This window comes from Phragmites australis, chromosome 21 (assembly GCF_958298935.1).
Source record: "Phragmites australis chromosome 21, lpPhrAust1.1, whole genome shotgun sequence".
NCBI classification, from domain to species: Eukaryota; Viridiplantae; Streptophyta; class Magnoliopsida; order Poales; family Poaceae; genus Phragmites; species Phragmites australis.
In genome coordinates, this window is record NC_084941.1 from 9,444,014 (window position 1) to 9,458,508 (window position 14,495).

At 40.8% G+C, this 14,495-nt stretch overlaps 1 protein-coding gene across 1 annotated transcript; it reads right to left on the bottom strand.

The window, feature by feature from the left end:
• Positions 1-8,878: 8,878 nt before the first annotated feature.
• Positions 8,879-9,250, bottom strand: LOC133902896 (ethylene-responsive transcription factor ERF095-like). The gene has a single exon (XM_062344218.1). It carries the CDS (start codon positions 9,248-9,250, stop codon positions 8,879-8,881), a length of 372 nt encoding a protein of 123 aa, XP_062200202.1.
• Between the last annotated feature and the right edge of the window lie 5,245 nt (positions 9,251-14,495).

Below are 14,495 nucleotides of genomic sequence, written 5' to 3' on the forward strand. Positions count from 1 at the left end.
CAAGTGGTGATTACAAGTATATCCACGAAGAACCTACAATCAAAAACACACAAACGAGTAGATCGAGTAATATGCACAAATATTGAGCAAGAACTCAAACGTAAACAAACCGAAGTGGTGACACAAGGATTTGTTTACTGAAGTTCGGATTCACCACCATGAATCCTACATCTCCGTTGAGGAAGCTCCAACGAGTCGGGTCTCTTTCAACCGCTTTCCTCGATCCACTAGCTTTATCTCTTCCCTTTCGGAGGCGAGATCGACCTTCACAAAATTTCCCGCGGCTCACCACACGTACGGGAGCTCGCCGGGCAACACCTAACCGGCTAGGAGGCTTCACCTCCAAGAGTAACAAATGCTTCACGAACTTCTTGCCGATGAACTCAAGTGCTCAAGATTGGATTTAGCTCACTTGCACTCAATCTTCCAATCTCACAACCCAACTCACTTTTCTTCTCAAATCTCACACTAAAATGGAGTGGGAAGGAGTTCTTTTGGCTCTAAAAATGTTCTCTTTCGTGCCCTTGCAGTAGCCCCAAAGGATGAGGGTGAGGGGCTATTTATAGCCCACCTCAAAAAACTAACCGTTACAGCATTTTTTTTACTAACTCGGAGTCTCCGGGTCAACCCGGAGTATCCAGGTAGGTTAAAGAAGGCAAAACCGAGCACCCAGACTCGGAACCTCACCCGGAGTATCCGGGTCAACCCAGAGTATACGGGTCAACTGAAAAGGCCCAAATCGAGATCTCTCCTCAGAACCTCACCCGGAGACTCCGGACAACTCGGAGAATCCGAGTTAACCCGAAGCATCCGGATTCAGCAGTACTACCCACTGAAAAACGGCGATAACTTTTGATCCTGAAGTTCGATTTCGACGATTTTAGACTCAATGGAAAGCTTATTCAGAGGGCTACACATCCCAACTGAATTCATAACCTAAAATATATAGGATCAAATTAGAAACACTCCAAAATCTAATTCGGACACTTCCACACTTTTCGCTTCGGATTTCTAAAAAGAAACTCTCACATGGGTTTGGTTAGAAACTCTTGAGCACTGAGACATGACAATTAGCTCACGTTACATCCCTCTTAATAGTGCGGCATACCTATACTCAAAATCAAATATAAAACTCATTTGAACCACTTTGAGCATTTGAATACTTTCAAGAACCGCTTCTTTCATTCAAATCTTGAGGGTTGCCAACTTTCATATATTCTTAACTCCATCTTTTCTTGATTCTTCATATGATTAACGCGAATCACTCATAGCTTCCCATGACCTCACACGGTCCATTGGCGCAAAGCCTTCACTCGCTCTTCACCACCACCTTGGTCCTTCGATGCCAAACTATTTGCTTACCCTTCACCACGGATGGTTCATCGCAGCCAAGTCTTGCTTGCTCTTCACCGTCTTGCCATAGAAAACCATTTTGTATTCGACGTCTTCAAGGAATTCATTTTATCAAATATGGAGTCTACTCTTGTTCTTCACTCTTGGCATATATGATTTCAATTAACTTATGCCTTCTTATAGATCCTAACCCCAACTCACTCTCAAGCACAAAGCATGTGGGTTAGTCCATAAAACCTAATTGACAATTTTTGTACCTTAAATTACTTGATCTCCACACATAACTTATTAGCCTTCATGCATATTGTCAATATTCATATAGAGCCTAACCCCACTCATTCTTAGGCACAGTACACGGGTTAGTCTATTAAACTCTATTAAAAATATCATACCTTTAGTTACTTGATCTCCATAAGTAACTTAGTCTTCAAGTTTATTGTCAATCTTATTGAGCTTTTCTTTCTCCTTATAAGTATCACTAAGAGCTTATTGACAAAGATGTATTTCTTTTGTTCTCATGACATTTCTCAAGAAATCTATGATTCAGCATTTATGCATCTCCTATGAAACGCTCATTTATCTTGATGCATTTTCAATCTCCCCATTCACTTATAGCTCATGCATATCTCTTAATACATTGTCTATGGAACAACCTACTAACAAACTCAACATTATTATTAGTTTATAGGTATTATTATTAATTACTAAAATCACACGTAAGAGCTAGATGTACTTTTAGGCATGCGGTTACCAAACACCCATGCCAAAGAGGAATTGTTCAAACTATGTACCACGATCACAATCGGCAATGGCCACAAAAACAAGCTTCTAGAAGCATAGGTGCCTGAATGGTAGTGTGCCAAGAGAGATTGCTCCAGCCTGCTTCAAACTTGCATGGTGCAAAAACCTGCCCATCACCGTTGGATTGATGGATAGGAAGTGATGTGCGGCCTTTGACTAATATCCACAGACTCAGAGGCATGACAGTTAGTGGACCTATGGAGTCAGCTATAGAACTTTAACCTCACCCACCAGGAGGACACCACTTGTTGGAGGTTCACTACCGATGGCAAGTATACGGTGAGCTTAGCTTACAATGTTCAGTTCACAGGGGCACACCCTGACCACAACTGGACCCCAATATGAAAGCGAAGGTTGAGCACAAGTGTAGATTCTTTATATGGCTATTTCTATAAAGAAAACTTCTCACTGTGAACATGATACTAAAGCGTGGCAACCTGGCCAACCTGATCTGTCAACTATGCTGCACGATGAATGAATCAGCACTATTGTGTCCCAGTGTAGCTATTCAGCACAAGTCTGGGCGCAAGTGGCACGATGGTCATACAAGCTAGCACTTCAACAACCGGCCACTACTACCAAGCTCAAATCATGGTGGAATCAGATGATGAGTAGGGCGGCTAACAGAACGACTACGGAGCATAACCAGGTAGTCACATATACAACTTGGAACCTCTGGAAGGAATGATGCCGACAGGTTTTTGACAACAAGGCTGCCACGCCCCAACATCTGTCTGTCTTGATAAAAGATGATGTCGATGTGCTGCACATGGCGCAAGAAGATCTAGAGTAGTCACGTTTTGCCCTCTCATTGGCAGGTTGTGCTGATTTCGCTACAGCCTGTGTCTACATGTGCTCCCCCCTCCCCATCCTCATCTCTGTATCATAAACTCTAATTATCTACTATAATGAAATGGCATAACACTTATTCTCATGGTTTCCTAAAAAAAAGTCAGGTCTCATGGTACGATTAGATCTTAGCCAGGAGGTCTTTATCGCACACTACGTGAAAAATAGATAAAGGAGACACGAAATAAGTGACGGGTCAAGTGGCAGGTCATAGTTGTGACCCATCACTTATGATTTATCATAAGTGATGAGTCATCCTAGGTCAATCATAGGTGACAGGTCGTAGTTGTGATCCATCACCTATTATGACTCATAAGTAACGAGTTATCCTAGCCAGTTATTGGTGATGGGTCATGTGTGACCCATCACCAATAACTAACTCATCAGTGACGGATCATTCTAGTCAGTCATTAGTGAGGGGTCAAGTTGTAACCCATCACTAATAACTTGATCAATACATAGAGCTATTATTTCATGTATTCTGTGTATATATACCCCTAGGCATTTTTATATTTAGGTTTATGTAGATATATACACACAACATTTATGTTTGTTTTTATAGATGTACATGATCGATATATAGACACTACTATAGAAATAGGCTTATATGTCGGTCCATCACTGCAGGTTTCTTACGAGCCGACAGTGATAGAATATCACTGCCTGTTCGTATCATGGACTAGCACTAAAAGGCCATTCGAAAAGAATTGACAGTGAAAATCCACTATCACTGCCCGTTGCCTATTGCCGGCTCCAAAACCGGCAGTGAAACCCCTTTATTGGCCGACAGTGAAGGGTTTTTTTTAGTAGTGAGAGCTATCATTTCATGTGATGCAAAAGTACATATACTCCTGATTTATGCCATGTGTGTATATATATGTATAGTAGTATAAACATATACTCATATATATGTGTATTCTATATTATTTTTCTCTATTCATCATAGGTGTGTGTATGTGTGTATATATATAATATACAGCCTCAGGACTATATATATGTATATGATGCTAATTTTTTTTATTTTTTTATTTTTCTCTTATTTTTTTTTCACCTCAGCAGCACTAAAATATGAATTATTGTACAATTTTTCTCAATTTTGATGTAAGGAGTGGTGGTTATAGACACAAACGTGCGTTTCGAAAACGGTGCAGAAATTTTCGGAGGCGAGAACTCAATCTTTCAAGCCGTTTTTGGCCTAAAAAATTCGCCGAAACCGATGTTGTAGACGTCAAAATCGGAGTCTGTATGCAAAAGTTATACCCTTTTTACTGAAAGCACTCCGGGCCAACATTTCAGAAAAAGTATCATCGGTGACGGGTTATAAATGTGACATGTTACCTATGACTTGTATAAGTGACGGGTCACAGTTATGACCCATCACCTATGACCTTCGACCATGAAGGTTAAAATGATAGTATATCTAGTTTCTATCATAAACACATGATAACTGAGGTGGTAAGGGAGTTGCGCGGGAGGCTCTGGGCGCAGGTTCGAGTCCTATAAAATGCAAAGACCGAAGTATGTTTGAAAATGATGTGGATTGAGCATATACGATGGGCCCTATATCAGGGTGGTTCTCGGGTGAAAAAAATATTTTTTTTGATTTTTTTTTTGTTAAAAAATAGGAAAAACGTTCGTCAGTCATAAGGGACGGGTCACAACTGTGGTCTATCACTTATGACTTGTAATAAGTGATGGGTCACAGTTATAACCTTAATAATTGACGGGTCAAGTTTTGATTTGTCACCAATGATATTATTGGTGACAGATCCTTACCTATTACTTATAATTTGTCATTAATGATGCGTTTAGCGTGTCATAACAATTATGACGTGTTACTTTTAAATTTTTTTCACATAGTGGCAGGGTTCTTTTCTAAGAGGACCTAGCAATGTCCAGTGTGGAACGCTATTGACGAGTGTGTCTTGGTACCTCTTGATATATATCTGAACTTTATTTCTCCTTTTATATGAAGCATATTTGAGAGAAAAAAAGAGTATCGGGTGAGCCTGAAACAAAGACGCATGGTGGTTCAACTGGGCCCATTAACGGGCCGGGCCACATCCTAAGACAAAGGAATGGCCGCGCCCGCCGCTGACAAGTCCCAGCGGGGCACGAGAAAAGTCAGACAGCTCAAGGCAGCCAAGTGGCGGTGGGGCTGACGCGCGGTTGACCTAGTTGGCTGGTCCCTTGACTGGTATGAACAGGCGCGAGTTCCCAATGGTCCGATCGACCTGCAGCCAGACTACCGGCCGGCCGGACAACATGCTCAGATCCTCAAACCCTAGCTACTTGGACCCTGTTCCGATTCTCTCCGGTTCTGATCGATCACGAACGAGGTACGGTAGTTCCTGGTACGTGCTGATCGAGAGTGTGGGAATGCAAGTCAACGTATGTTGATTCGACACGGAAGAGATCGAATGGTATATTGAGTAAGCTAACGACCATAAAGATCCTATCGATCATGTGCTACCAACCATTAAACGATGGTTCAAATAGCCATGAAAAGGTCTCACAATATTGGCATAATATTGATCTATTTTGCCACGAAAACCCAGCCTAAGACCAACGACAGCAGAGGAGTTATCTCATGCTACAGTATCTAAAGTACTGCATCCGTGCTACAGTACCTAAAGTACTGTACCTCCGGAAATCAGTCTCAAACCGATACTCCATCCGGCGCTACAGTCCCGCACAGTAATGCTACAGTGACACGGAGAGAGTATGGGTCTGCATTTTTCGACGGTACTGTAGCAGTGCCCAACACTGTAGCAGCGCTGTTCATAGTGTCTGACGATGGGTTCGGATGGGAAATACTGTAGCAACAGAAAACTGTGGCAATACTGTAGCAGAACTGTTTACAGAAGCTGACAGCGGGATCAGAGAGAGAAAAAAAGTAGCAGAAGATAGAAAATAGGGTAGCTACTGGAGATGAAAAAAAATAAAGGATGCTGTAATAATGATAGGGGATGCTGTAATAGTATTTTTGAGGATAAAAAATTAAGATAGCTGCTGGAGATGCCCTAAACCGGCAATGACATAGAATGGCTGACGGGCCAACCGTGATATTACGCATAGCCCGATAATTGAATTAGTAGCACAAGGAGTACGTGATGTAGAATACGTAGGTGTGCAAATTAATAAACTTTAGAATACCTATCGATTCTTTTTAGTTTAACTAATAATATAATTTTTCTTAAATTAAATAGATTTTTTAAAACTAGTGTAATTATTAAACTGAAGAGGTTTAATATATATACTTAGATTCACCAATTTACACCCTTAGCTAGAATACAGATTTGATCAGAAAACCCATGGAAGAAAAAAATACGCTAGACCTACGAGATTTATGGTAAGCAGGGTGTGTGAATCACCATAATTCGAAAGAAAAGCCTATGTTATCCTTGATTTTTTCTCTACTCCAATTTGGAGTGGGATAGATATACAAGTGCAATTTTAACGGATATATTACTTATTAGTGACAAATCAATAATACGGCATGGTACACTACCACAGAACATGACATTAATGACGGTTCAAATCGCTATTAATGACAGATTTTGAATCGTCACTGATTACGCGGCACTGACTATCAGTGCCGGGTCTGAAAGTGACCTAAAAATCATATCAGTGTTGGTTGGAGCCACCAATCGGTACTGATAAGGTTTTTCACGATTCAAACTTTTTGAGGCAAAAAAAAAAACAAGAATTTTTTTTTTCAACTAGAGGCGCCCGACTAGTCACGCTGCTCTCTCGACCGCATAAGTCACACGATTTTTGCTCGTATGCGGTAACTAGGACTCGAACTCACGACCTCACAGCAGACCCTCGCGCGTGACAGCTCTGACCATCTCAGCTATCGTTCGTTCTCGATTATAATAGCAAAATCAATCCTTTTGATATCTTCCGACCGAACGTTTGAATGGCTATATGAATATCTAAATGATCTCAAATTAAAAACTAATCAACTAAAAAATTGTAGATCTCGTTGAGAGCTATAATTTTTATATAAAGTGTATCTTCATCCGACTTTGTATGAAAATATTATAAATTTTTTAAGATGAGTTGTCATCGAACACTGTTGAAACTTTGTTAAGATTATTTGGGCATTTAAATAACCTCGAATTAAAAAATTATCAACTACAAAGTTGTAGATCTAGTCGAAATCTACAATTTTCATATAAAGTTTTTCTCTGTCTGACTTCGTGTGAAAATGTTATGATTTTTTAAATATAAACTATGGCAGTAGTAATCATCAGCGTCGGTTCGTGGCTAGAACCGGCACTGATAGTGATTTATCAGTATCGGCTAGTGGCTGGAACTGGCACTGATGTATCAGGGTACATCAGTGCAGGTTCGTAGCTAGAATCGGCACTGATACTGATTTATCAGTGTCGGTTCGTGGTTGTAACCGACACTGATAAATGTTTTCAGTGCTAGTTCTTAGCGGCTCACTCATTGTTCGCGCGTGGAAGCTTAAGAACCGGCACTGATACATATTCAGTTCCGGTTCTAGTACAGTCGGCACTGATATACCACTACTTTTGACTTATTCTGTAGTAGTGGTATTTTTTTATGAATATTTTTCACCTTTTCTCTTCAGAAGAAAATCTTTTTGCATTTCACTAGTAAATCTATTTTTTTTAACCAACCGCTTGGTAGATGGTGGAATAAATTGTGAGGATACAACTCCATCCACCTGGTTTTAAATAATGGTTCCCACCATTCCGCATGCACAAGAGAGTACTGTGTCCTAATAAAAAAACAAAGGTTTAAATGTACTAAATGGGATAGAGAATAATATGTATCTTTTTGAACTTTCTGAGGTATACTTAGTTTATCTAAATCCGTCGTACTACTTTTGTCATGTCTCTTTCTTAAGTATAATCAAGTTATTAGACTCATTTCGCTTTACCTCCTTTTTATACAATCACACTCACTTTTCCGTCAGCTATACAAGTCAACCGATCGAGAAGCAAAGCAAAGCACCACCACCCGGAAAGATCGTCAAACATGCATGCTTGGGATCAGTTTGTTTGGGATCAGTTCCATCATAATGCAAACAAGCATGGGATCAGTCCCATCATGCATGTGTTGCATATATGTGTCAACACAAATTCAAATCAGGGCCACAATAAAGTTCCAAGAGATCGAACATGACATGAAACGTTGGTAAATTTGGCATTGCCACATTCGTAACATTACATTCACGTACGGACCAAGATCCGCATATTATTCCGTTCAAGGTAAAACACAATGCATTGACATCTAGCTGCTGCACCATGCACATGTACTTTTCTCATCCTTTTTGCATGCAGATGCATATATAACCCAACACTCCAGTAACCATCTGTTGTATATAGTGCTGTAACGCTATCAGCTTGTACTTTAGCTGTAAGCACTTCATTGTTCACGTCTACTGCTCATGTCCAACGTGGCTTTTAATTTGTTCTTAGGCACAGAACAAGAGCACTTTATTTTATAGCGTATGATCATCAGGTGGTGCATGCACGCCTATTAATAGTTCTGTAAATGCAAATTCATACAGTTTTATGCAGTATATGGTGTGTTCTTATAGTGGCTCTGTGTTTGTTTTAAGATATGTATGGTCAGGGACGGAGTTAGAAATAATACAAGGAAGGAGCCAACTGATAGCACATTTCAATACAAGGGGGACAAATATTAACTTGCTATCTTATTTCTATAACAAATACATGTGTACATAAGGGTGTACTTGAAGCATGAAGGGGGCCATGGCTCCCCCTAGCCCCCTGCTAGCTCCGTCCATGTGTATGGTTCATCTACGTATTTTGTGTTGTTTAGGCCATTTCTCGTGCATGCATGCTGGCAATGCAAAACCGAGGAATGCCTCTCATTATTTACCGCCATACTTGTTCTCGTCGAGGAGGTCGTCGAGCAGCTTGTCGTCAAGGTACTCGAGCTCGATCTTCTCGCCGTCCCCGCGGCTCCTCCCCCTCGACGAGCCAGCGGGGGCGCCTGAACCGGCCGCCGAACCCCTGCTCGCCGCACCGACCTCCCCGGGGAAGTTGAGCACCGCGGTTGCGCCGCGCTGCTCGAACGCGGCGCGGTCGTACGCCCGCGCGGCCTCCTCGGCCGTTTCGAACGTGCCAAGCCAGACCCGGGCGCCGCCGCGCTCCGGGTCGCGGATCTCGGCGGCGAACTTGCCCCACGGCCGCTTCCGGACGCCGCGGTACTTGGTCCCGCCGGCGTCCTTGCCGTCCTCCATCGATCCCTTGGTGAGCGTGCAGCAAACGATCGACGATATAGATCGAGCTGCAGGCCCAGGTGTAGCTAGCTAGCTAGCGATCGAGCTCTTTGCATGTAGCCTGCAGAACGCACAACTATTTATAGAGCCCATGCAAGTGTTCAGCGGCATACGTATACACGTACATACGTTCAGTATACTGCATGTACGTATTTTGACTCGTTGCTAGCTACTCTCCGATTGTAAATGTAGATCGTTTTAGACTTGTACACAAGGATTAAGAAAGTAGATCAAATAACCTTGTTGGTATTTATTTATTCTGTATTGAAAAAAATAACTAATTTATCTGTGAGGGTGATAGCATTTATTAAATAAGGGTAAAACGGGAATAAAAGAGAAAAAATGTATAAAAATTTAAAAATAATTTATATTTAAAGAATAGTTAAAGAGGCTAAAACGACTTATATTTATAACAAGAGGACCGTGTACAGAGCCTCCGTACGTATTTAAACTTGTGGAAGCGCTGAGTTCAGACATTAAAATCTAGATGGAGTGGCTAGGGTAGAAATCAAGAGTCGGCTGCGCGCCACATTACAATATTTTTATTGTGGTTGAAAAAGAATCTGTCTCCAGGTATTCTTAATTTCTCTGAAAAAGTGAAAAATCTAAGCATAATTGGACCGTTGAAAGTTCAAACTGCTCACTGACTCGCACCACTTGGTTGCATCAACCTATGAGCTATACGCATGATATATTGCCTCCGAAAGTTTCTTTTGTAGGATTAAAGTGGCGGTGTTGACTTGATGCGATATTGTAAAAGGGCGGGATATTATTCGATTAAAGACACTACTGGAAAAATGAAATATCGTTCAAGCAATTAAAAATAAACCATCAAGGAAATGAAAAAAAACGACACGAAAAATTCAATTTTTCCTTATGGGTGGCTTTCAGGAAAATTATTCCTTATGGAAATTTTTGGTGGCCGATAGGAAAATTTGCCAGCGTTTGATATAGGAATTAAGAATAGTAGTTTCATATGTTTGTTAATCAGACAAAAAACAATACATACCATTTATAGAACTAGAAGCTCGATGGTACATTTTTGTGAACTCAGTACTGCTATAAATTATTATTAATACAAATCAAATTAAGTGTCAAATATATTGGAAAATATACACTACTACAAAAACTATTTTTCAGAACACCCAGGGTGCCTTTTTACAGGTGGCTCAAATGACAAACCTTCTGAGCAGTTCCTACAGTTTTGGGTCGCATGTGGAAACAAAATTTCACAGACGGTTACTTACGATAGCCGTCCGTAGAAATAGGATGATTACTACAAACGGTTCTTTATATGAATCGTTTGTGTAAAAGGTTATTTTTATAGGCGGTTCCTTATATGAACCATTTCTAGAAATAGGATAATTATGACAAAAAGATCCTTATATGAATTATCGGTGTAAAATGTATTTTCAAAGGTGGTTACTTATATGAACCGCCTATGATAATTGATGATAATTTATCTTAAAAAATTCACAATTGTTTCATACGAAGTCGGATAATGGCAAACTTTATATGAAAATTGTAGCACTCAATGAGATCTACAACTTTGTACACTACTTCACAAACCTCAACTGGCAACTACCTATCAATGCCAATTTGTCAAGCACCTATAGTGATAAGGTATCACTACCGCTTTATAACCACCAACGACCAAAAAATTAATGAGTCCAATAGAACCAGCAATGATACCCTTTAGCACTACCGGTTAATGCCACCAACCAATAGTGATCCATCACTGTTGGGTCATGGCATCAATCGATAGTGATAAGGATTGTATCACTAACGGCTCATATCAGGAACCCGTAATTATATATCACTGTTGGCTCGTGGCATCAAACGGAAGTGATAATGAGTGTATCATTGTCAGTTGCTTCCACTAACCGATGGTGATAAGAAGTGTGTCACTTCTTGGAAGTGCAAAATTTAGACTAAGAAGGTAAGTACTAAATAAGTTCCTGATTGCACTAAAAAATATAAAGCTTTTTTTGAAATAATATTAATTTATTGAAAAATTTCAAAAATAATACTCAAAATATGATATTTGTATAAATATGTACATGTCGGCATACGAAGTGCCAACATGCTACGTGGTAGTGGGACCTAGGGCCTGTTGGCACTCCGTGTGTCGACAGGTCCATTATCTGACAAACAATATTCAAAAAATTCATAACTTTTTCATATGCTCTCGGATGGAGATGATCTTTATATGAAAGTTGTACCTATCAAAGATACTTACAACTTCGTAATTGAATACTCTTTCATTTGAATCTGGTTAGATACACAAAAGGTGGCTAAAAATTCTAGATCTATTTTTTCAAATCTTAAGTTTGAGAATTTAACATACTAAAATAGAAAAGTGTTCAACTACAAAGTTGTAGATATCATCGATAGCTACAATTTTCATATAAAGATAATTTTCATCCAAAATCATATGAAAAAGTTATGATTTTTTCTTTGAATATCATCTGGGGACACAGGACATGTCGGCATGCGGAGTGTCAATAGGCCCTAAAGCCCATTGCCACGTAGCATGTCAACACTTGGAGTGCCGACAAGTCTCTAGTCGGCACTCCGTGTACCGATAGGTAACTATTTCTACAAATATTAGATTTTGGGTATTATTTTAGTAATTTTTTTAATAAAATAATATTATTTTAAAAATCAAGAAATATATATGATTACACTAAGTAAGATCTCGATTGATTACAAAATATATAAGGTCTTGATTAATTACAAAAGAAGTTCCAGATTAAAAGAAAAAACAACATCCAGAATGCAAAAGATCGATATTAATTCCTAGCTAACTGGCATATCCCATTGCTAGCCTACGCTTCTTCAATGGTGAGCTGTCATCATTTGATGACGATGATGACAAGTCCATCTTCTTCTTGAGATCATTCCAGTCAATGCTATCATCGTCGCTGTCAATGATGATGGGGTCGTCGGGACCTCCAATGGCAACTGTGACCTCCTCCTCCTCAAAGGCCTTGGCATCGGCTTCCTCGTCCTCATTGTTGGAGGTCTTAGCTTCAGAGTCCTCATTTCTCGAAGAACATGTTGATGTCAGAGCCCGTGGCGCCGGCCTCCTCCTCCTCTTCCTCCTCGGAGGACACGTCGTCCTTGGAACTGATGTCCTCCTCCAAGCTCGTTGGCATGCATGATTGCGAAGGGCCCTCACCCAACAAGTTTTCCAAGTCATAATCATGCATGGAGGAGGAGAGATCATTGGGAGAGGAGAAGGAGAGGTCATCGGAGGAGGTTGTCACCTCCTCATCCTCCAATGATAGGTGGTGGCGGTGGAGGATGAGTGACGGATGGCGGCGATGGAGGACGAGAGGCCATGACTATGATGTTGTACATAGCTAGGAACTTTGTGAGGTGGAGGAGGAAAAGCGATGGTTTGTTGATGGAATTAGGAGGTTGGGGAGGGAGAGCACTTGTAATGGCCATTTGAGGAAGACAAAGGGGTGTCGTATACTTTTAATGGTGCAAAAGATGAAGAGGCATGTAGGAGTTATGAAGGGGGTAGTTAACCTATTACTGCCGGTTGTAGTTACCAACCAGAAGTGATAGACCAATGCTCGGTCCTGATGATACTATAACCACCAATTGAAGTTACCAACTGCAGTGATAGTCTATCATTGTTCCCGTGATAGAATCATTGTCAGCTCTAGTTACCAACTGGCAGTGTTAGACTATTATCGATGCCTCGGTTTCCACACCCCACACAATGATAGTCTATCACTACAGGTTGGTTACTTGATCCAACATTGATAATATTGTTGTCTTATATAATTGTCCTTCTTCACCCTTTTTCAACACTTAGCCACTTCCGAGACACCACACCAACGCCTTGCTTCCTGCTCTGCATCACGCCCTCCCCGATGGTCTCCTCCATCATGCAACTTCCTCTACATCTCGGAGCCAATGTGGCCTCTTCATCCACCCCGACATAGGCCTCCTTCACACCAACACCTCAGCTCTTGCCCCGTGCCTCCTCCACCGTGCGACCTCCTCCACATTTTGGAGCTGACGCCCCCTCCTCATGCACGGCAATGCCGGCCTCCACTACATCAACACATCGCTATTGCCCCGCATGTCCTCCACCACGTGATCTCTTCCACATCTCGGAGCCAATGTCACATCCTCATCCATCCTGATGCCGGCCTCCTCCACGTCGATGCCTTGGTTCCTGCCCCGCACCTCCTCCACCATGTATCTCATCCATATCTCAAAGCCAACGCTAGCTCCTCATCCACCTCTATGCTGGCCTCCACTCCACTAATGCCTTGTTTTTCACCCTGCACTATCATCGGCCTCCATGACACCGAAGCTTCCATGCCCTCCCCAGCCTCCTCCACCCCAACACCTCGGCTCATGCATGTGCCACCATCAGCCTCCACAACACTGATGCCGCTGCGCCCTACCATGCCTCCTCCACCCTGATGTCGGCCTCCTCCTCCACAACAAGGTATGAATGGATGGATCATGGCTAGATAATTTTAGTTTAAATTGAGGGAATTTTAGATGCTTTCTAAATGATTAATTTTAAGTGTCTTTTAGGATTTTAGTGGATTAATTTTCTCTTATACAAATTTAGTTGACGAAAGAGGTCAATGATACGAGGCTAAATATTGGAAAATAATTATGTTGGATAGCTAGATGCAGTTTGCCAACGATGATACCGTGCCAAATTAAGTTTGAATGTGATGTTTTGTGGATTAGGATTTAGGTCGGGCAAAGTACATAAATCCTACTACCAATAACATCATATTCAAAATTTGGGACATAGACTGCAACACAAATGAATAATTTTTGTTATCATTTCTTGGTGCAATATTTTGCTCTTATTTTTTTTATGACTAAAGTGCACAATAGCTCTTATGGACTTGTGATGATTATGCACTTATATGGTAGAGGGCTAGTAGCTTGATTAGCACTATTTCACATCTTCTTATTCAATCTCTCTTATCTTCTATGAGGTGTGAAACAAGAAAGTGTGTAATTATGACAATCTACGTGTTGCTGATTTTATGACTTGTGCTTGTGAGTTGGGGCCCTTTTTATGTGAGCCAATGAGAGCAACAATTATCAATGATGATAGTTACCAATGATGTATTGTATCTTAAGTTGTTTTTATCTGATACATGGTTTGACTAATGATATTTTTAGTTGATTTGTGAATAATAAAGTGACATGCAAA

What these genes read in the sequence shown, in the direction of transcription:
- LOC133902896 (XM_062344218.1), bottom strand. Translation starts at nt 9,250, where the DNA reads ATGGAGGACGGCAAGGACGCCGGCGGGACCAAGTACCGCGGCGTCCGG.